We start from the raw sequence: 23,980 nt of genomic DNA on the forward strand, positions 1-23,980 counted from the left end.
TGCTTAAATAAAGCTCTTTTAAATTTACATACCTGACTCATTTTTGGCCGATATTTTACAGGTTTGTATACACAAGCTGCGGCACAATGAATCATTCGAATCATTTCTATTTTTTTATAATTATTCTTTAATTTGACATCAACAATATTATTATAATTGTCTGTGTCCAAAACTTCTTTGAGTTGAGCGCGTACCTGAAATTTAAAAAACAGAAATTTTAATTAATTATATCATTAACAATATCATCATAACTCTTCCATTCACTGGATGATAGTTGTTTTTTTTTTAATTTTAGTTTAAGATGTTAACTTATTATGTTCAATTTCTCTACGACTATATAACTTTCTGAATTATGAAAGTAACTTACTGAGAAAAGTCAATAAGTTGAGAAAGGGATTAGCAATTAAATTGGACTTCCTTAATAGATGTATATCAAAAAAGAAATTATCAAGATCAATATAAAGTAATTTTTAAAATTAAATTTATATGAGGAGATCAGTGCATTTAAAACACTAGCTTTTTTTATCACTTGTTTTGCAAAATTTTGAATTTATAATATGTGATTTTTTTATGCATATATAAATATTATCAAAATATTTTTACTAATTATACAAAGTTTATGTATATTTTATATATTTAGTTCTCTTTATTTCATGAAGAATAATTTATATATGATAAATATTTTTTATGAAAAGTATTTTCTAAAAAAATTTTCTCATAAAAATATTTTTCATTATTTAGTTGTAATATTAAATTAATAATATATGTTTATGTTATATATATAAGATTATCAAAATTTAGAAAATAAAAAATTTCTTTTTTTGAAAAAAGGAAATTTTTCTTTAAAAATAATTTAATTTTCCTTTTAACAAAAAAAATATTTACTATTAATTTATTTTTTTGAGTGCCTTAAATATTAAAAAATATAAAAATTATATTTAAAAAAATATTTTCCATCAAACAAATGGAGTCTTAGTATCAAAATAATTTAACTACGGCACTAAAAATGATACAATACAAATTTTCATGTTTCTAAAAGGGATAATGAAAAAGTTCTAGAAGTAAATATTTTTTACAGTATAGTTCGAAAAGTTGTGTGTGTATATATGTATAATTAAATTGTGAGCCATTAATACTTTTTGACAGTTAATGATATATTCCATTAGTCAATACTAAAAATTTTGTTGCAAGTAAATTCAGTTTGAGAAATATTTAAGAATCTCATTTAGTTTAAAAATAATATTATGATAGAGTCATACTTTATATAGAAAAAATAATCCTTATTAAAAACATAATAAGGAATTCAAATAAAAATATTTTGATAATTATTATTTTTACTATATTTGACAAGTAACTTTCTAATAAGCATTTTTTTACTGAGAAATTACTTCATTAAAAGAATTTAAAAAAAAAGAAAAGAAAAGAAAAGCATGTTTAAACCAAATGAAACTAAGCGAAGGATATAATGATGCATGGATTTGTAAGAATAAAGAATGGGTTGACTGTTATAGAGTAGTACGATCCGGATGGAGAAAAAATGTATATATATATACACAAACGCGTACCCAAGAAGTCAAGCCTGCACTGGCAACATTGCCTTCCCTTAAAATAGGTGTTTTTCCGGTGATTAACTCTAGAAGTACCACACCAAAGGAATACACATCGGTCTTATCACTTAGCCTCTGAGTCAGATAATAATCAGGGCAAATATAACTGTAAATAGAGAAAGCATGCGTGAGAAGACTCTATTCTATAAATTTTCTTAAATAATGAAAATCTTAGCAAACAAATACAAAACATATATATCTTACCCAAAGGTTCCCTTTACCACAGTAGACATATGGGTAACAGATGAATTTGAAAATTCCTTGGCAATTCCAAAATCTGAAATCTGAAAAGAAAGAATTGATTCTATCAAATAGCATAAAAATTGGACAACCGAGTCTCATTTGAATATTTTATACTTTAAACTGAAATTAGCGAGTTTATACTTAATTATTAATTTATGAAAAATTCAATATTATTAATCCAATTAATAAGGATGTCACTTTCCTTATTTTAATAACTAGGGTTTTAATTCTTGATAGCATGTGAAAATTTCTTTTTTTTAAAAAAAGTTGGACTCATGAATAGTCTTCATACCAAACAATCATTTGGCTTAGGCTCTAAATATTTGTTTCCATATATGATCTCAACATGCCATGGTGAACACATATTCTCTAACTCCTATCAGCAAAATGATAATTTAGACATCTCTAAGAGCTCACCTGGACGTGGTATAGAATTTTTTTTTCTTTTTTATAAGCCAAAATTTTAAAAAGAAAGCAAAAACACAAAACAAAATGTGGGTGTAATAAAACCAGCAAATACGGAACCCAAGATCAACAGATCCTTAAACATGGAATAGATTGTCTTTAGTTAATCGAACCACTGTTACTCTGTTGGTGTTGTCTAAATTGGATTATATTACTTGTCAGTGCATGATTCATGCACTATAAATATGTTTTGAGCCCGTTATAAAATCAATATTTTAGCTCTATGTGAATTCATTTTTACCAGATTTTTTTTGTTTTTTGACAAATTTCACGAGACTTTCTATTTTCTGACTTAATCATCGTAGTGAACTTCTAACTAAGGCTAGACATGGAGCACTTCAAAAGTATTTATACTAAATGGATTAGATTGATGTGTTGGAATGCATCTTTAAAATAATCTAAAAGGGTCTTTAATCATCGTAGTTTCTAATGATGACTGCCTTAATCCCTTTTCTATTTCAGGGCTCTAGCTAGGTCAAACTTTAAAGGCATATCATTAAAACTCTCAGAAAAAATTGCGCAACATGCACGTAGAGAGATTAGCGAAAATTGTGGGAGCATGATAAAACTTTATGTCACATAAATCTTACCTTTGGTTCAAAGTTGTGATCAAGAAGGATATTGCTTGCATTGATACCCCTGTGTATGATCTTAGGATTACCTAAATATACGGGCAATTGACAAAAAAAGTGTAATAAAAAATGCAAAATACTAAAAAAGGGTGAGTTTGAGACTAATTACCAAAAAGGGGTAAATTTTGCTGAGGTGGAGAAGGTGAGTGCGGGACGCTAATTATAATAGCGTTTTTAAGGTCCGGACGCTATTCAAAATAGCGTCCGGGTGAAAAAATTGAAAAAAGAGCCGGACGCTATTTTGAATAGCGTCCGGCTCTAATTTAAAGGTTGGACGCTACTTATAGTAGCGTCCAACCTTTTTTTTTTTTTTTAATAATTTTATTTTATATTTTAAATAAAATATAAATATTATTTTAATAAATAAAATTATAATATGTAATATTATATATTATAATATTTTTATTATAAATATTATTTTTTAATTTAAAATTAAATTAAAATTTAAATAAATAAAAAATTAAAATTAAAAAATAAATAATTAAAAAAATTTAAGAAAAGTTGGACGCTACTTAGTAGCGTCCAACTTTTCTTTAATTTTTTAATAATTTTATTTTATATTTTAAATAAAATATAAATATTATTTTAATAAATAAAATTATAATATTATATATTATAATATTTTTATTATCAATATTATTTTTTTAATTTAAAATTAAATTAAAATTTAAATAAATAAAAAATTAAAATAAAAAAATAAATAATTAAAAAAATTAAAGAAAAGTTGGACGCTACTTATAGTAGCGTCCAACTTTTCTTTAATTTTTTAATAATTTTATTTTATATTTTAAATAAAATATAAATATTATTTTAATAAATAAAATTATAATATTATATATTATAATATTTTTATTATCAATATTATTTTTTTAATTTAAAATTAAATTAAAATTTTAATAAATAAAAAATAAAAATAAAAAAATAAATAATTAAAAAAATTTAAGAAAAGTTGGACGCTAATTATAGTAGCGTCCAATTTTTCTTTTAAATTTTTAATAATTTTATTTTATATTTTAAAATAAAATATAAATATTATTTTAATAAATAAAATTATAATATTATATATTATAATATTTTTATTATCAATATTATTTTTTTAATTTAAAATTAAATTAAAATTTAAATAAATAAAAAATTAAAATTAAAAAATAAATAATTAAAAAATTTTAAAAAAGTTGGACGCTACTATAAGTAGCGTCCAACTTTTTTTTAATTTTTTAATAATTTTATTTTATATTTAAAATAAAATATAAATATTATTTTAATAAATAAAATTATAATATTATATATTATAATATTTTTATTATCAATATTATTTTTTTAATTTAAAATTAAATTAAAATTTAAATAAATAAAAAATTAAAATAAAAAAATAAATAATTAAAAAAATTTAAGAAAAGTTGGACGCTACTATAAATAGCGTCCAACTTTTCTTTAAATTTTTAATAATTTTATTTTATATTTTAAATAAAATATAAATATTATTTTAATAAATAAAATTATAATATTATATATTAAAATATTTTTATTATCAATATTATTTTTTTAATTTAAATTTAAATTAAAATTTAATAAAATATAAAATTAAAATTAAAAAAATAAATAATTAAAAAGGCTTAAAAAAATTAGACGCAATTTATAGTTTAATTTTTTTTAATTATTTTATTTTATATTTTTATTATAATTTTTTATTTTTTTTTAATTTATTTAAAATATAAAATAAAATAATTAAAAATATTATAGAATATATAATATTAATTATTATAATTTTATTTATTAAAAGAATATTTTTAATTTATTTAAAATATAAAATAAAATAATTAAAAATTTAAAGAAAAGTTGGACGCTACTTATAGTAGCGTCCAACTTTTCTTAAATTTTTTTAATTATTTATTTTTTAATTTTAATTTTTTATTGATTTAAATTTTAATTTTATTTTAAATTAAAAAATAATATTCATAATAAAAATATTATAATATATAATATTATAATTTTATTTATTAAAATAATATTTATATTTTATTTAAAATATAAAATAAAATTATTAAAAATTAAAAAAAAGGTTGGACGCTACTATAAGTAGCGTCCAACCTTTAAATTAGAGCCGGACGCTATTTTGAATAGCGTCCGGCTCTTTTTTCAATTTTTTCACCCGGACGCTATTTTGAATAGCGTCCGGACCTTAAAAACGCTATTATAATTAGCGTCCCGCACTCACCTTCTCCACCTCAGCAAAATTTACCCCTTTTTGGTAATTAATCTCAAACTCACCCTTTTTTAGTATTTTATATTTTTTGATTACACTTTTTTTGTCAATCGCCCTAAATATACATATATCATAAAATTAAAGTGAAATTCAATGGCCATACCAATACTTCAAACATGAACAAAAATTTGGCTTATTATTAGCTAAATACTCACAGATTTCATGCAAATATGCCAATCCTTTTGCAGAACCTATAGCGATTTTCATTCTGGTTGGCCAATTGATAATCACTTTGTCCTGTCCTGCAATTTTTGAAATCTTGTACATGATTTTGCTTTTCTTTTTGGATACATATAAAGGGAAGAGGGTGTTGGGGCTTGATTTGAACGATGCTTATTAACCTCCTCCATATGATTATCTATCCATTTATGTCATATTTTTTGTTGCACGTTAGACAAAAGGTAAGGACTTACCGTGTAAATTATTTCCCAAGGAGTTGTTGGGAACAAACTCATATATCAGCAATCTATTGGCTCTGTCAACACAGTATCCAATTAGCTTCACTAGATGTTGGTGATGGGCGCGGTTAAGCGTCCCAACCTCCATTAGAAATTCTATTTCCCCCTGTTTAGACGAAAGACTAAGCTTCTTAATTGCAACAACTTCACCATTTGAAAGTGTTCCCTTATAAACTTGACCAAAACCACCCTCGCCAAGGAGGTTGACGTTGGAGAAACCACCAGTTGCCATTGCTAGTTCTTTATAAGCAAAGATTTTCTGTGGAGTAATTTGTATCCTCTCAACACCAAGTACAGATTCTAGATCAGTAGTGGCTCTTCCTGTACGTGATGGACAAATGACACATAAAACATATTTAATCTACAAAGAAAATAAATAAAAATGGCATTTCATAGTTGTGATAAGAAATAGAACTTTATATATAGTACCCTGTAGAGTTTCGATGTCTTTCCAATTCATAATCTTCACATGAGGCATAGTTCCTTCAAGCACTTTAATTATCTGCATGACAATCTCAAAAGGTTATACATATATATATAGCCATAGTTTATCAAATAAAATATATTTTGATTGTACAAGATACCTTTATTGATTCTCGTTTTACATGTCGAGTCCATTAATGAGAATATTGCAGATTTATTTTAACTTTATTTTTTAAGATATATTATTATTATTTTTTTAAATTAGTTTAACATCTTCTCTAACTCTAAAACTTTTTCCATAACTCTTATATTTAAAAAATATAACTCTTATTATCATAAACTTTTTTGAAGATATATTTCTCTCATAACTCTTATTATCTCGTTACAATCCATCATTTTAAAAAAAAAAATTAATCAATAACACAATTCATACTAGCATATGATTGCTTAATCACTATATAAACGAAAAAAAAATATCTTAATCGAGGTCCAAACTTTTCCAAACTTAAAAAATTAACTGTAAAATCATAGTTTTTTTTTTTTTTTAATTTATGAGATTGTTTTTAGAAGTAAAAATTGCGAAAATGAAATCAAACATGTTAAAAAAAAAAAAGCCAAATGATTAAAAAATTCAAATTTTTAAAAGTTTTTTCACTGTTAACAAAATCTTTTAATTTTATCAATTTAGTTCCAATTTTAATTTTAGCAATTAGCTTAATTAAATAATTTAATTGATAAAAATAATTCAAATATTTTCCAACATAATTGATACAATTAAAAGTTTTAATTTTTTTTATCATTTAGTAAAAAAAAAAAACTTGCATACTTAATCAATCATATATTTTTGAACGAATCTAATAAGATTTTTTAACATCATCTATAATTTAAGAGAAATTATAAAAAATTTATACATTATGTTCATAAACAAACACCAACATTAGAGTATATATATATATATATATATATATATATATTTAAGTACTTGTAATAAATAGTTTATAACATGTAATTATTTTATTTATATATATAAAAATTAGATATTAATTTGATTATTTAACTTATTATTAAATTTTTAATAATTAATATTAAAATGTAGTTAATGCAGTATAATATATAAATACTCAACCCAACTAATCATTTATCCTAAAAATTTATTGAGGTTAGCTATATGGATTCTATTTCTACACTCTAAATGATTTTGAGTTAAATCCTCATAAATGTGTAATGCTTATAGGTCATGTTGTACTACTCTAGCTTCTAAAAATATTTGAAATATTTTTGTATCTATTATTTTATTATTGTTAGAAGTATTTTCTATATTTACAATAAAATTTTTGAAATATTATAATTTCATTTTTCTTTAACAATTATATATTATATGAATATTAATTTAAATTTAATTTTCATGCATATTAATATATTTAGAATAAATAATTTGACTACATATTTTTATTGTAACTTTATTGGAATATATGTTCATGGATGGCATATAATAAAAATAAGTGAAACAATACTATTAATAGCATAACAAATTGTTAATCAAAATGAGATAATCAAATTTGAGTTTCGCACACATTATATATTAATATGATACATTCACAATGTATGTTATTTCGCTTATATTGGGGAATTAAATGAATTTATAATTTTTTGTGTAAGTTTTACTTATTGTCTCACAATTTTATCCCTTATAATGACATTGTTCATTAAGTTTTTTGTTTTTAATTAATATAAAAATTCCTAGACATTATTTTATGTACAATAAAATATTTTTTAACTTATTTTTGTTAAACTTTTTATTAACTTGTTGACCTCACATTGCTATAAAAAATGAAAATAATATAAATATCATACTTTTCTGTTCTTTTTTCGTCTTTCAGTCTCCCTTCTATGTCTCTCTTACCCCTTTATTCTCTCATATTATCTTCGTCTCTTTCTCTTTCTTCCTCTTCTGTCTCCCTCAGTATGTCTGAATATTTTTATTGAAATAATTTCTTATCTATAATGAAATTCATATTCAATTAAAAATTTATAATGATAATTTAAAATCCTTATAAAAATATGAAAATTTAACTTCTTCTTTTATTTGGATGCTTGTTATATATTAATTTAATTTACCTTAATAAATAAAAATTTTATAAATTAGCTAAAAATAAAATTGGCTTTTAGATTTTCCTCTCCTAATAAATTCCTTATTGGAAATTTTACTAAAATTTTATTAATATTTTTAAACTTTAATAATTTCACTCTTTATAATCTTTTAATGCAATTTTAAAATTCAGAAAAAGATTATGCAATAATATTCTAATTAGGCTATTAGTTATTAATATACAAAATAATTAAAGCTTGTCATAATTTGTGTATAGCCTTTTATGGATAATTAGTATTTTTTTTTCTAAATTAAATAAATGAAGCCTTAGTTTTTATTTTTTTCTAAATAAATTATATTTATATAATCCTAGTCATGTTAAGATTTTAATTATGACACTATTCATCTTCCAAGTTAAAATAAAATTAAAATTTAAATAAAATTTTAATTTTTATCAATTAATTTTTATAAATAATATAAATTTATGAGGGTATTTTATTTAGTTTAAAAATTCATTCTCTCATTCGTACATTTATGAAAGATTATATAAAGATAGATATAGGTAGATTATATATTAATTGTATTTTTATTTTTTATTTATTAATTTCTTATTTTAGATAATTATTTTTATATAAAATTTTATATTTAAATGAAATTAAGTGTAACTAAAAACATTAAATTTATATAAACTTTAAAATTAAAAATTTTAAATTTATATAAATATTAAAATAAATTGAAATACTAAAATGATAATTATAATTAATTTAAAAAATAAAAAAAGTTTTTGACAAAACTAATCTTCACAACATTTATATATGGTATAGATATTTACCTGTTTCATTATTGGCCGAAAATGTGAAGGTTTATATACTGAAGCTGCAGCGCAACAAATCATTCTTATCATTTCCTCCTCATTATATTCTTGCAGTCTGGAATCAATAAGATTGGCATATTCATTATTGTCCAATGCTTGTCCAATCCGATCTTTAGCCTGAATGTTGATAAGTAAAAGTATTTGTTAATATTTTTTATCAAAATAAAACTTTAATCTTTTATTATCATTACAATTATTTCTTTTCCTGCGTATGATTAATGTAAAGGCTAGATATATTTTAAGGGATCTAAACCCATAAATTATATATAGTATATATAAAAATATAAATAAAAGAAATATGTTAAATTATTAATAAATTGATATATTTTTATATTTGTCTGATTAATTTATTTTAATTAATTAAAGTATTTTTTATTGAGGAGTATTTTTCTTTATTATTTTTTTTATAAATGATTAAATATTTGAAAATTTCTATTAAAATAAAGTCCATAGGAATGGGGCATAAAACTAATCATTTATAATAAAATTAATATATATATATATATATATATATATATATATATATATATATATGAGTTAGTGTCATACCCAATTAATAATAGTGTCACCTTGTTTATCTAAAGATTTTCTTCCTGTAATTAGCTCTAAAAGTACAACGCCAAAAGAATAAACATCTGATTTTTCTGATACTCTTTGAATATCACCATATTCTGGATCTGCATAACTGCAATAAAAAAAACTTAATTAAAATTTATTTTTTTAGAGAATAAAAATCTTCACTAATATGTTCCCTTAAAAGTGGTATTTTCTCCATTATAATTTTAAATATTCATAAGTACAATTATACTAGATCACTTAATTAATAAAAAAATATCTTACACGTTAGTTCCCCTCAATATGCTGGTAATGTGGTTAACATTACCGGTATTCGGCAAAAAATTTGCAAGTGAAAAATCGGCCACCTGAATCAATGATTTATGAAAATTAACTCATATCCAAACATCAAATTAATGAAATTACAAAAAGTTTTTCAATATATTATAAAAATATTTTGGCATTTAAATGCTAAAATTGCATTTCTTATGAAAATATTTTACCTTTGGTTCAAAGTCATCGTCAAGAAGAATATTATCTGCTTTGATATCTCGATGTATAATTTTAGGTCTACCTGAATGAATATATATTGAGAGAAATAAAAACTTTAATGGGAATAAATTAATACTAAAAAAATTAAAAATAAATCAAGCGTCAATAACTCACAGAAGCTTAGAAAGAAGTGGAATTACTTACAACCTTGATGTAGATATAACAACCCTTTTGCAGAGTTTATGGCGATTTTCATTCTCGTCGGCCATTCCAAAATTTTATTTTTTTCTGTTAAAAATATGTAAAACAAACACAATGAATATTAAAATGTATATTTTAAAATTATTAATTACGATTTGATTTTGTAATTAATTAATTTAGGATAAAATAATATAAATCCTAAATTGATTTATATTATTTCTTGGTTAAGGATTTATTTTATGTGCCCGTTAGGGTGTTCGATTCGAGGTTTACCTAGAAACCCAAACCAAATCAAAATTTCGGTATGATTCCAGTTTGCTTCTTTATTGTTTCAGTTTCAGTTCAGTACGATTCTCGATTTTCGATTTTGGTTCGGTTCAGTTCTTGGTTCTTAAAACAATTTTGTATAATTATTTCCTTAAAAAGTTACACTTGAATTAATATTTAAGTTTTGAATTGAATTATTAATACATAATATATCATATAATATATCTTTTACCTATATCTAAATTATATAATATTTAACTATAAAGTGTATGTATAATTTATGATTAAATATATTATGTAATATAATAGTATATCATATAATATATATTTTGACTATTTATTAATTATATAATATTTAACTATAAAATATAAATATAATTAAGAATATATATATATATATATAAGATAATAATTTAATATATTTATAACTAAAATTATAATAAAATATAGAAAAAAAAAAAGAAATATAATATTAGGTTGTATTTAGTTTATAATTATATATACATATATAAATATATAAATTTATATTGAAAGTCTATAATATATCTAAAAAAATATAGAAAAATATATATATAATTTTTGTTCTCAATTCGGTTTTAATTTAATTTTAGTACGATTTTAATTTAATTTTTAATAAAAAATCAGAATCGAATTAAAATATTAAAATAAATTTAATTCAATGATTTGATTTATTTTGGTTTGATTTTAGTAAAGAATCAGAATCAAATTAAAATATCAAAATAAATTTAATTCAATGATTCGAATTAGGGGGTGTTTGGTTTACCTGTTGGGTGCAGCTGATAGCTGATAGATACCCAAACAGGTAAATTGTGGTATTTGGCAAGCTTAAAAAAATAGAGCTGATAGCTGATGGGCAATTGATATGATACCCATCAGCTGCAGTTTGTATCAGCTCTATTTTTAGAGCTGTTTCTCATCAGCTGATAGCTGATATGATTTTATTTTTTATTTTGACCATATTATCCTTTTTTATTTAATTTAAAAATTAATATTATTAATATTTTTATTTTTTTATTTATAATTTTAACATTTTAATTAACGTATTTCAACTTTGTTAAAATATTTTTTTATTAATAACATAAAATATAAAATATTTATTTATATCCAAAAACTTAAAATTAATTATAAATTTTTCTATTAACAATAACAAATATTTTATTATTTTATCTATATTTTTAAAATTATTTAATTATCTTAAAAAATAATTATTTTCTTATTTCAATAATAAAATAAATGCTATAATGTAATAGATTAATAATTATATATTTATTTAAATAATATAATATATTAATTTAATAATTATATATTTGATTTAATAATATAATGTAATAAATTTATAATTTTATATTTATTTAAAAATTAAATAAATTATATGATATATACCCTTATTAGTCATTTCACATATCAACAGCAACAGCTAAATATAATTTTACCAAACACTTAACATAAAACAAATTATCATCATCGCTATCGCCTATCACCATCGATATGATTATCACTAATAGCTATCAGTTGTATTCAACAGTTAAACCAAACAGGCCCTTAATTTTCAAGAACCGTGTACAGTAAGGTTAGGGAAATGGTGTGTGCGAAGTTGTTTGAAGTGTAAAGAAATGCTCGGATATATATGTATGAACGCCTCCGTGTAAACTATAAAAAATAAAAAAAATAAAAATAAAAGGAGAGAAGAATGTCTCAGTGCATTAGGAAAACAGAACTCACCGTGTAAATGATCTGTCAAGGTATTATTGGGAACAAACTCTAAAACAAGTAATCTATCGGCTCCCTGAGTGCAGTGCCCAATCATCTTAACAATATTTGGGTGTTTCACACAGCTAAGGTACTCGCCCTCCTCCAATTTATCTTCCAACTTTATTTTTTTAAGTTTCTTGATAGCAACCACTTCACCATCTAAGATTGCCTTAAAGACTTGACCAAAACCACCCTCACCAAGTAGGCAGTTGTTGGAGAAATAATCAGTTGCCTCTGCCAGTTCTTTAAAACCATATTCCTTCATCTTATGTATTTCAGCATTCTCAGAGGCTGGTGCATGACTTTGATTCTCCTCCTCATCAGAAGATGAGCTAGATTCAATTGGATCTATAACCAAGGACTGCGCAGGTGCATGAATTTGATTCTCCTCATAAGAAGATAAGCTAGATTCAATCGGATCTAGAAACGGTGAGTGGTGAGATAGATGTGCAGGTGCATGACTTGGATTCTTCTTATCAGAAGATGAGCTAGATTCAATCGGATCTATCGACTGGTGAGGTAGCGGTGCAGGTAAGTTAGATCTATCATCTGACCAAATTATAACAGGCCACAATTGGTTAGGGAAGAAAGAAAACTCAAAAGTACAGCTCGGGAAAAAAAGAAAAAAAAAAAAAAAAAACCCCAGAAGCTCTACATTTAAACACCCGCTGATAAGAAATGAAATGATTCCTTCATGGGAGATAAATGAAAGTGTAACTCAAAAGCCTCTACGGCTCTATTACTTTAGAATCATCATAAAGTGTAAGCTAAAGCAAATACCTCTAGAGTCAGTACTGGTCTTGCTCAAGAAGCAACCCATCAAAAGTCGCAGAGTCGGTCGCTACACTTTCGCCAACATGACCACTACAACAAAAGTCCGTAATAATATGGTGGCCGGCGGCTGGAGCCTGAACAGGTTTCTTTGTATATTCTGTTACATATTCTAGCGGAGTGGGATAAAGGGAGGGAGGTGGGTGGGTGCGAACTGCGAAGGTGTAGACTTTTTTTTTTTTTTTTAATATTGTAAGCAACAGAATTATTATTATTATTATTATTATACTGCTATCAATTTACAGGTTTTTTTGTTTTTTTAGAAAGATTTATATTAATTAATTTCCACCTCTGTGTTTAAGTTAAATAGCAGTGTTATTAAATCTAGTGTGAAGATTAACTCAGCGAAGAGATTGAGTGGATGGATCAATGATTCAATCAATTAATGGTTGAATCAATATTATTAAAAATTAATTAAATATAATTAATTAAATTTTAGTTATTTAAAATTAAATAATTATAATTATAATATTTTAAGTTTAATTTTATATATTAAAATAAAAAAAAATAAAAAAAAGAGATTTTATGAATTCACTTAATCGACTCATATCAATTCACTTATTCAATCACTGAATTGATCGAATTACGTTGAATCACTTCTTTATTTAGTTCAATTATAAATCTAAATCTATTCAGAGATTAGTTTACTGGTTTAACCAGTCAATTCGGTTTGAATTTAATAAATATATTAAATAATTATAATTTTTGCTAAAAAATTAAAAATAATAATATTTTAAATTTTTAATAATAAAATATTAATATTTTTTATTAAAATTATTATTATAAATATAAAATTATAAAAACTAATTAAAAAATTTTTATTTTAATTTTTTTTATAAAAATAACATATTTAAACTCAAACAAAAAATAATGAATAAATTAAAACAAAAATTTCAAAATAAATTTATTTGAACATGAAGCCAAAAGTTTACTAACAAAACACTTGCTTAGTAACTAATACTTTTTGTCTATAAATATTCTAATCCATTAGAATATTCAAGGATTTCGATAATTATTTGTCTATTCAATAATGCAACTCTTCGAAAAATAATTGAGGCTCTCCGGTGGCAGCTGGCGGGCGCAATAACAAAAGGACAAAAAAGTGTCGGTGACAGCTGCAGCGCGCAAACGCTGTCTGGATAGCGTCCGCGACCCGCCGGCCATCTGCGTGTTCCTACGCGTAGCCACCTGTCTAGACTTTCTGAAATTATGTTTCTGCCCATTACCTCTTTGTTTTATTACGTGTGTACTAGAAAAATTTTTTTAGAGTTAACACATAAAAAATAAATTATAAAAATAATTTTACAAATATAAAAAATATTATATTAATATTTTATAATTAAATTGATCCTAAAAAATATTAAAATTTATTTTTTTTTTTGAAAAAATTTATTAAAATTTATAATATTATTAAATATATATCTCTCTTTATATGTGATTAAACAGTCTTTTGAAAAATAATTACACATATAATTAGTGTAATTTTATTTAGATAAAATATGATTATACTTTTATTTAATTTTAAACTTTATAAAAAAATTAATAATAAAATAAAATAATATATATAAGAATTTTTTAGTAAAATGAAAGTTGAGTTGACTCCTCATTTGATCATTTTGTTAGATGCATCCACCACTAATTTTTCTAAGGTAGTAAAGTATAATTTAATAGCAAAAATTTTCATAAATTAAAATAAATAATTAATTTAAATATATTTAATGAATACATGAGTATAGTATTATAGATATTTGTTAGAGTCTAAGTCCAATTAAAATTAGGAAGTATAATTAATTTATAACGTATTAAGTTTAATAATTAGAGTTCTAAAATAGATTTTAGTGGTCTATATATATGAATAGTTGATTTGCCATTATAAGGAATATATTACAGAGAGCCCACAAAGTAGAGAGGTGTATTGAATTCGAGTGATTTTGAGAGTGAGAAAAATAATTAGTAGTTGTAATTATTTTTTCTTGATAGTGAATTTATTAGTAGAGTAAGCTTACGCTGAACCACGTTAAATTTTGTATTCCTTATTTTGTGTAGGTATGATTTTTGACGACAATATTATATACATATTCAATACCAATTCACAAACTTAGATTGAAATATATATATATATATATATAGCAAATACTCACATCCTTCATGTAAATATGCCAATCCTTTAGTAGAGCCTACGGTGATTTTCATTCTGTTTGCCCAATTGTTTATCGTATCATCCTTTCCTGCAATGTTATTTTCCTTCTATAAGGAAACAATATCATATTTTCCAGATCAATCATTCAGTATACTCTTTTTTTTTATATATATACATAAAAAAAGTTGTAAAGCGGAAATTAAAGATAGATTTCAGAGTTTTAACAATCGTAACCTCATCTCTGTATAAGTAGTAATAATCACGCATGCTATATTTGGAAGTAAATTAAACTAGGGAAAGGATTGACCATGCAAATGATATCTCAATGATTTGTTGGGAACAAACTCATAAACAATCAATTTATCAGCTTTATCACTGTAGTACCCTATCACCTTTACAAGATTCTGGTGACGGATGCCGCTAATGGTTTTAATCTCAGTCTCAAATTGAGCTTGCGCCCTTTCCAATTCCGCATGTCCAGCACTATACTTAAGCTTCTTAATGGCAACCACGTTACCATCTGGAAGTTTTCCCCGAAAAACTTGACCACAACCACCCATTCCAATTAGGTTTTTGTTGGTGAAATCCCCTGTTGCCTTTGCTGGCTGTATGTAAGCATAAAACTTTCGAAGACTGTCAAGCAACGGAAGTGGGGTTTGTCCATCGCCAAGAGGCTTAAGCTCCGATTGCTCTTTTGTAGATAAAGGAGCAGTAGTCTAAGCTTGACCTAAACAGGGAATGAAAATGAATTTAGCAGATCTATATGGTCTTAGATCAATTATAACGCTTATTTAAAAAAAAAAAATCAAAGATAAAATTCCATTATAGAAAAAAGATGTTCATGTAAGATTTTGTCCGGTAATTAATATTACTATATGAGTCAAATTCAATTTATTTAATGTGGTCCAATATTAATTGATGTTTACTTTAATTTATATAAATCCTAATTATACAAGGATTACTTAATTAAAGTAAATCTTAATACTAATTGTATAAGGATACTTGATAGACGTACCAGATTAAATCTTGGATATATATATATATATATATATATATATATAAGCTAGTTCTCTCTTTACTCATAAGGTCACACACATTCTCTTTCATAAAGTCAGAGATAATAGAGTCATCTCAAGAAAGTCTTCCATCGCTAAAGTCTTGTGTGTGAATCAAGAAGGGTCAGAGAAATCAGTTTATTAAATTAAAGGGTCCCTTTCAAATATTAGTATGGCTCAATTAAACTTCGCATCAGGTACGCTTTCTAGATCTGTGAGAATTTATTTGGTCAAGATCCATTATTAGGGTGATGGTTGAATTTTATGTTTATGATTCACATTATGTTTATAATTATTATGATCTATTAAGAATTTTTACATGTGGTATCAAAGCCCTAGATTTTGAACAATTAAATTTCTCAATTAAATTTATGATGATGAACATAATATTGAAGATCTTACTTGTTATTAAATATGGGTAAAATTAAAGTGTAGATCATGAAATTTTTATGATTAATGTTAATGATTAAAATAATTATAATAATATTATTAAAATTTAACCCAATTAAATTTTGGGCATGAGAATTATTAACACAACAAAAAAATCGCGTTATAAAGATATTTAAATTTAAGATCATATTTTCTCAAAAAAAAGAAATTAAAAGAAATAAAAAAAATTATTATATATCAAAGTGGCGTAATTGTTTTGGCCATGAATTTCAAACTATGTGAAAACATGTTTGTGAAGGAAGATGCTTAAAATTAATTAATTAATTAATTACTAAATTAAAGTTTTGGCCCAAATTTAATTAGACCATAAAAGTTTAACATGATGAAGAAAACGTGTTGGAAAAATTAATTCTTTTGGGAACATATTCTCCCGAAAGTAAGGAAAATAGAATATATATATATATATATATATATATATATATATATATATATATATATATATATATATATATATATATATATATATGTTTTCCACCCAATCTAATTAAGATTTGTAATTAAACCTAATGAATGAATAAATGTTAGTTTTATTAAAATACATAATTTATACGGATGCCTTATGATATTTATTTTAATTTGTTAGTTACCAAAGTGGCCAAATTAAAATAAAATAAAATTAATAGTTTGTTAGTCACCAAAGTGGCCAAACTATGAATGATGTTTACATACATATAAAAATTATCAATTATCCATACTAATAAATGCCTATGATAAAAAAATAGATTAATTGATATCCATTAGTCATCAGAACTTAAGGATTTTACTCAAAAGTAAATCAATTATTCTATGATAGTGAGAATTATGATGACAATAATATTTCATCAAATATATTGGATGTCGAAGACAATATATATATTTGATCTAAGTTAATTATTGTCCAATCAAATTTAAAAGCATTTAATTTAAGAAAGTATATTATAGTATCTACCCAAAGGAGAGTTGTAGTATACTCTAATTGTTTGAATTGTCTGAATCTATTTTAATTTAAGTATGTATAAATATTTTGCAGCTATTACTCTTCATTCACAAGCTTCATCTGTTATTGTATTCAACGGGCTAAACTTCTTTGAATAGTGTGAGCAAGTCAAGTTCCATTTAGGTGTCTTGGAACTTGACTTAGCATTATTGGAAGACAAACCCACTCCTATTACAGGTACAAGCAGTGAAGAAGAGAAGTTGTACCATAAGCAATGGAAATGGTCAAACAAATTAAGCCTTAATGTTTCTACGAATGACTATTGCCAACAACATCAAGACAACAATTCCACAAACTGAAAATGTAAAAGAATACCTTATGTGATGCCCCTCACCCGTCTACAGTGTAGCTGAGCGAGGAATGCCACATTCAATGCCGGAGCACCCTTTCTTGTTTTATCATATCTATTGTAAACTTTTGATGTCATTTAAAACATGTATTCTATGTGTAGAATTTTTTTTTTTATATTTATTTCTGTGGAGACCCAGACAGAGCCTCCCCTATTTTATTAGCATCTGGCGGGTTTCCACTAATCACTTGTTAACATGTCCATATTCATTTCACACATTTTCATATTATATTCTCTTTTATCATAACATTCACAACTATTTATGAGATCTCAAAATGAAGTATCATCTATTGCATTCATATAAAAATTCATAGATAATAAATTACAAGTTTTCATTTCAATCTAAAGTTTAATTACAAGTCCAAAATGAAATACATCATGACTAGACATAATGAACCAAAATACTAGTCTATACATGGGCCCTACCAAAATACAAAAGACTGGTGAGGTGACTGCAGTCGTGCAGACTACAGTCGGAACTCTGTCCAGAACACTCTTTGTGGCATTCTTTGCTCTTTAGTACATACGAGAATGGAAAACCAACGCGCTAAGCATAACGCTTAGTGGTGCATAATTTATAATAACAATAATTAAACAATTGAATTTATATTTGTAAATCATAATTTCTGGGTCTTTTATATTTTTATTGCTCTTTAAAAATAATTAACATTATCGGGATCTTTTTAACATTATCGGGATCTTTTATGATTACTTATTGTATTTTAAGTCTTAATTAATTTTTATCAGTGCCCAAGAAACCTATAACAAATTATAAAAGCTGGATGCATGGGTGTATACTGGTTAGACAGCCATATGTCGATCCAGTATACGTCTGTCAGGCACGAGGCCAGCCGTCGGGCACGAGACCCGCTGTCAGGCTTGTAAAGCCAGAAATAAAGTTAGGCACAATGGCCAATGGGTAGGCATATAGCCTATAGAACAATCATATCAGACATATATTGTCAGTTCATGATTTGCTCTGTAAGCAGTACTACTATCTGTGGTCCCTAATTGGTATACCAATCGATCCAACTATATACATATAAGCCTAAGCATACTTTGGGCAAATTAGTACTATTAAGCATTTATAGTTTTATTATTTCATGCTATGTACTATTAAGGGTTCATAACATATTTTTATTTCACTTCATGTACTACCTATGCTTTATACCATTCCCATGTTATTATAATGGGACCATAGGTCCCAAGTACTTATTCTGTGACGCCCTTTACTCGTCTATTGTATAGCCGAGCAAGAAGTGCCACATTCGGTGCCGGAGCACCCTATCTTGTCTTGTCATGTCTATTGTAAATTTTAATGTCATTTAAATCAAGTAATTTATGTGTAAATTTTTTTTTTTAATTTCTGTGGAGACCCGGACAGATCCTCCTCTGTTTTATTAGCATCTGACGGGTTCCACTATCACCTGTTAACATAGTCATAGTCATCTCACATATTTCCATATAATATTCTCTTTTATCATATCATTCACAACTATTTATGAGATCTCAAAATGAAGTGTCATCTATTGTATTCATATGGAAATTCATAGATAATAAATTTTAAGTTTTCATTTCAAGTCCAAAATGAAATACATCATAAACTAGTAATTACATCATGACTAAACATAATGAACCAAAATACTAGTCTATACATAGGCCCTACCAAAATACAAAAGACCGGTGAGGTGACTCTGGACAATAGCAGATCTGATTAGAGCTCTGTTAGTGCACTACTGGTGCTGCTGCTGCGGCTGCTGGGACTGATCTCCAGTACCTACGCGATGGAAAATCAACGCTCTAAGCATAACGCTTAGTGGTGCATAATTTATAATAACAATAATTTAACATTTGAAATAATATCTGCAACTCATAATTTCTGGGTATTTTATATTTTTGTTACTCTTTGGAAACAATTAACATTATCGGGATCTTTTATTATTACTTATTGTATTTTAAGTCTTAATTAATTTTTATCAGTGCCCAAGAAACCTATAACAAATTATAAAAGCTAGATGCATGGGTGTATACTGGTTAGACAGCCATATGTCTGTCCAGTATATGTCTGTCAGGCACGAGGCCAGCTATCGGACACGAGACTCGCTGTCAGGCTTGTAAAGCCAGAAATAAAGTAGGCACAATTGCCAGTAAGTAGGCATATAGCCTGTAGAACAATCATACTACACATATATTATCAGTTCATGATTTTCTCGGTAGGCAGTACTGCTATCTGTAGTCCGTAACTGGTATACCAATTTATCTAAACTAAATAAATAAGTCTAGGTATACTATGGATAATTAAATATTTTTAATTAATTTAGTACTATTCACTATTACTATTTTCTAGTACTATTCATTGGTACTATTAATTTCATATTAATAGAAAATTAGTCCTAATTTACATATTTATATCATTTTTAATATTTAATTTTCCTTATGAGCATTTTAATTATCCCATATAGCATTTTTTCCCATAAACATTTCTTTAGGTTTATGTTGATGTGTTATCTTTATCTAGGAATTTGACTAGGTTAGGATGTCTATTTAGTCACACTTCCTTCATAATAATTGCTCCTCTATGTTTAAACTTAAATTTCAGTTTTTGAATCACTGAATTTGGGGTTATAGAACTCAAGTTATGGTCAAAATACCAAAGGAATAGTATTTTGGGACAATTTCTGGGTTGACAGTTTTAGTGACTAAACTTGTGCTAATAATTTGATTTGGTTAAAGGCAAAACTGGGTCAAGTGATCTTCATGAAAAGTGTAGCCCTATATCTAAGCTTTCCATTGATGAAATTTTAGGTCATTTGGACCAGTATAGAGAGAGTTATGACCAAATGAACACGTACTGTTCATTTGGTCATTTTTTGGGTTGGCAGTGTTAATGACCCAAATTGTGCTAACAATTTGAATTGGTTAAAGGCAAAACCGGGTTAAGTGGTCTTCATGAAAAGTGTAGCCCTATGTCTAAAAATTCCATTGATGAAATTTTAGGTCATTTGGACCAGTATAGAGAGAGTTATGACCTTCATTTGGTCATTTTCTGGGTTGGCAGTGTTAGGTCATCCGGGTTTGGGCAGAGAATTGGTCATGATTTTGATAGAATTTGGGTAGGGTTTCTTCTTGAAAAATGAAGGTTTGGATGTCCCAAAACACCTCCAATTGGCCTCATACCAATTGGAGTCACACATTGTCAGTTAGGGTTCAACAAACACACTGGACTCATTGAGTCCCAACCTGCAGAAATTTGACACTCCCAAAATTTAATCTCCACCTTCTCCAAACTCCAAATAAACATACATGTCACTTCTATTATCATCAATCTCAACACAATTAGGTCAAATTCAAAAATATCACAAAATCCTCAATTTCAAGTGCACAACCCTAATTTCAAACATCAAATGCATATATATAACCATGAAATCAATTCCCACATATCATACCTTGTTAATTAACTTCCCTAACTAAACTAAAACCAACAAAATCCATCATTTTCATGGTTCCTCTAGGGCTTCCAAATTCAAGGATTTCTTTCTCAAATTTTTCTTTTTAATTTCATGTAAATCTTCACTTAGTTTAGCATGATTTTCATGCTTAAAGAAGAGATTAAGAGTTTTGAGCACTAACCTTTTTTTGTAACTTGTTAAACTTCACTTTCCTTGCTTCTTTTTGGTATCTATAGCTTCCTTAGGGTGTGGGGAGTATTTTTAATGAAGAGTGTTATGGGTTTTGGTGAGTGAAAGCTTGGCAAATCAAGCTTGGAGCTTGAATATTAATGGAGGACTTGAGGGGCAAGGTGGGCGGCACAAGGGAGAGGGAGAGAGAGAAGAAGTGGAGGAAGAAGAGGAAGGTGGTTGGGGTTTGTCTTATGTGGCTTATATATTTATATTTTTTTATTGTACTTAATTTTGTTTTAAATTTTCATAAGCTTATTTTTCTTTTCTTTAAATGCCATAAGTCTTTTTATTTTCCTTTCTTTTCTTTTCTTTCCTTTTCTTTTCTTTCTCTTCCCATTTTCCAAATTCAAATTCATAAAATTAATTTATGTTAATTATTCTATTTCCAAATTTTAATTTGACATTTAAGTCAAAATTCACCTCTAGGGGTAAAATGACCAAAATGCCTTTCATGGTGCTCATCGGGTTATTTTTATTATTTTATACCAATTTATAAATTCTTTAAACTTTAATTTATTTTTCTCTAAATTTTTTCTATATTTTCTTAACATTTATTTCTTCAATTTATGCCTCCTCACTGTAGTTTAGGTATAGTTTTAGACATTTTGACTGTCCGAACAGACATTAGTCGTCAGAACAGTAAAATGTACGGACTACCTACGGCAAGGGCGTTACATATTCGTATAACTTATGTATTTATCACTCTTATTATTTTATGTCATGTACTATACATATTTATAGTATTGTTATTTCATATATGATGGCAACATAGTTTCCAAGTGTATTTTCCTATGACTTATGTGTTTAACAAACCATTTAGATAAATTTACATTTTATGTATCAACTAATTTCATGTCACCTATAGTGAGAAAGTAGGTCCCACATACCTATTTTTATGTAATTTAGCATGTAGAGACTTATTAGGGATAAGTTCTTACTAAAAACAATTTAATTCAAGAACCTTTCTTTAGGTTCAGTTTCACTGTTTTGACTTTACATATCACATTTAGCAATTACACATTATTACTTATTTTTTTTTAAAATGTACATATCACTTTATAGTGGGAAAATAAGTCCCACATACCCTTTCATGTGGTTTAGTGTTTAATGGCTTGTTAGGATTAAATTCCTTCCATAAGATAATTTATCTCATGGACCTTTCTTTAGTTTCAGTTTTTGTGTCTTACTTTTACCTATCCATATGATTAGTTTGTAGCCACTGTTTGGTCATACTTCATTCATGGAAGTTGTTTCTCTATGTCTTATCTTTATTTTCCCTTTTGAATCATATCAATTTGATTTTTAGAACTCAAGTTATGGTTGGATAACCATAACTGACTCATTCCTAGATTCTGGTTCCTTAACTAAGCAGCTTTTAGACTTAAATTTTACCTAATTAATGGAATAGGTTACAATTACTTTTAGGCATGGTGATCTTCATAAAAATTGTTGCCCTATTTCTTATGATCATTGAGAAATTTGTATCACAATTTTTCAAGTTTTGTGGAATTATTTATGGCCAATTAACTTACTTGGGTTCATATACCCTGTGCCAACAGGGCTCAGTTCAGGATAGTGACTGTATGTCACTTTTTGAGATTCTTAAATTCATAATTTGAGGATGGTTCCTAAAACAAAGTTGTAGCCCTATTTCTTAAGTTTCTGGAAAGGTATGGCTAATCTCAATTGGATTTTTCTAGTGAGAGTTATGACTAAAAGACTATTCTGGGGTCAAGTGAAGTTTAGTTAGATTACAGGTTTTGACGCAGTGACTTATTCTAACTATTTGACCTAGTTCTCTTATTTTCTGGGTTTTGGTCAAAACACCAATTTTGTAGGTCTGTGTCTTGTGGACATTTTGCCACTGGTTTCATTACATTTGAGTTCTTGTAGACTAAGTTATGGTTATTTTGCCAAAACTGGTATGGTAAGTTTATGTCGAGCAATTTCTGGACAACCTAATTCTGGATAGTTTTATGACCCAATTTGGGCCAGCAATTTGGTTTGGTTTTTGGCATTTCTAGGTTCAGTGGTCTTCATGAAAATTGTAGCCCTATATCTAAGCTTTCCAATGGTATCAAATTCATATCATTTGGACCAATGTAGAAGGAGTTATGACCAAATGAACATGTACTATTCATTTGGTTATTTTCT

The 23,980-nt window shown here is 25.7% G+C and overlaps 1 protein-coding gene across 8 annotated transcripts in view; it reads right to left on the minus strand.

Moving 5' to 3' along the window:
• Nucleotides 1-23,980, minus strand: part of LOC110650630 (probable serine/threonine-protein kinase PBL5) — an 86,519-nt gene that overhangs the window by 882 nt on the left and 61,657 nt on the right. For 2 of the 8 annotated variants that reach the window (XM_058149731.1, XM_058149725.1), the window contains exons 9-16: nucleotides 9,016-9,118; nucleotides 6,101-6,173; nucleotides 5,627-5,992; nucleotides 5,369-5,455; nucleotides 2,906-2,976; nucleotides 1,812-1,891; nucleotides 1,566-1,713; nucleotides 33-194 (exon numbers count right to left, since the gene is read on the minus strand). In XM_058149731.1, the coding sequence (XP_058005714.1) occupies nucleotides 33-194; nucleotides 1,566-1,713; nucleotides 1,812-1,891; nucleotides 2,906-2,976; nucleotides 5,369-5,455; nucleotides 5,627-5,992; nucleotides 6,101-6,173; nucleotides 9,016-9,118 (1,090 nt within the window). Of the gene's footprint in view, nucleotides 1-32; nucleotides 195-1,565; nucleotides 1,714-1,811; nucleotides 1,892-2,905; nucleotides 2,977-5,368; nucleotides 5,456-5,626; nucleotides 5,993-6,100; nucleotides 6,174-9,015; nucleotides 9,175-9,606; nucleotides 9,743-9,897; nucleotides 9,981-10,115; nucleotides 10,187-10,308; nucleotides 10,393-12,315; nucleotides 12,895-13,125; nucleotides 13,381-23,980 lie in introns of those variants that run through there. The other 6 variants (XM_058149723.1, XM_058149719.1, XM_058149710.1 and 3 more) reach the window with 6 other exon arrangements.

This window comes from Hevea brasiliensis, chromosome 1 (assembly GCF_030052815.1).
Source record: "Hevea brasiliensis isolate MT/VB/25A 57/8 chromosome 1, ASM3005281v1, whole genome shotgun sequence".
Lineage (NCBI taxonomy): Eukaryota > Viridiplantae > Streptophyta > Magnoliopsida > Malpighiales > Euphorbiaceae > Hevea > Hevea brasiliensis.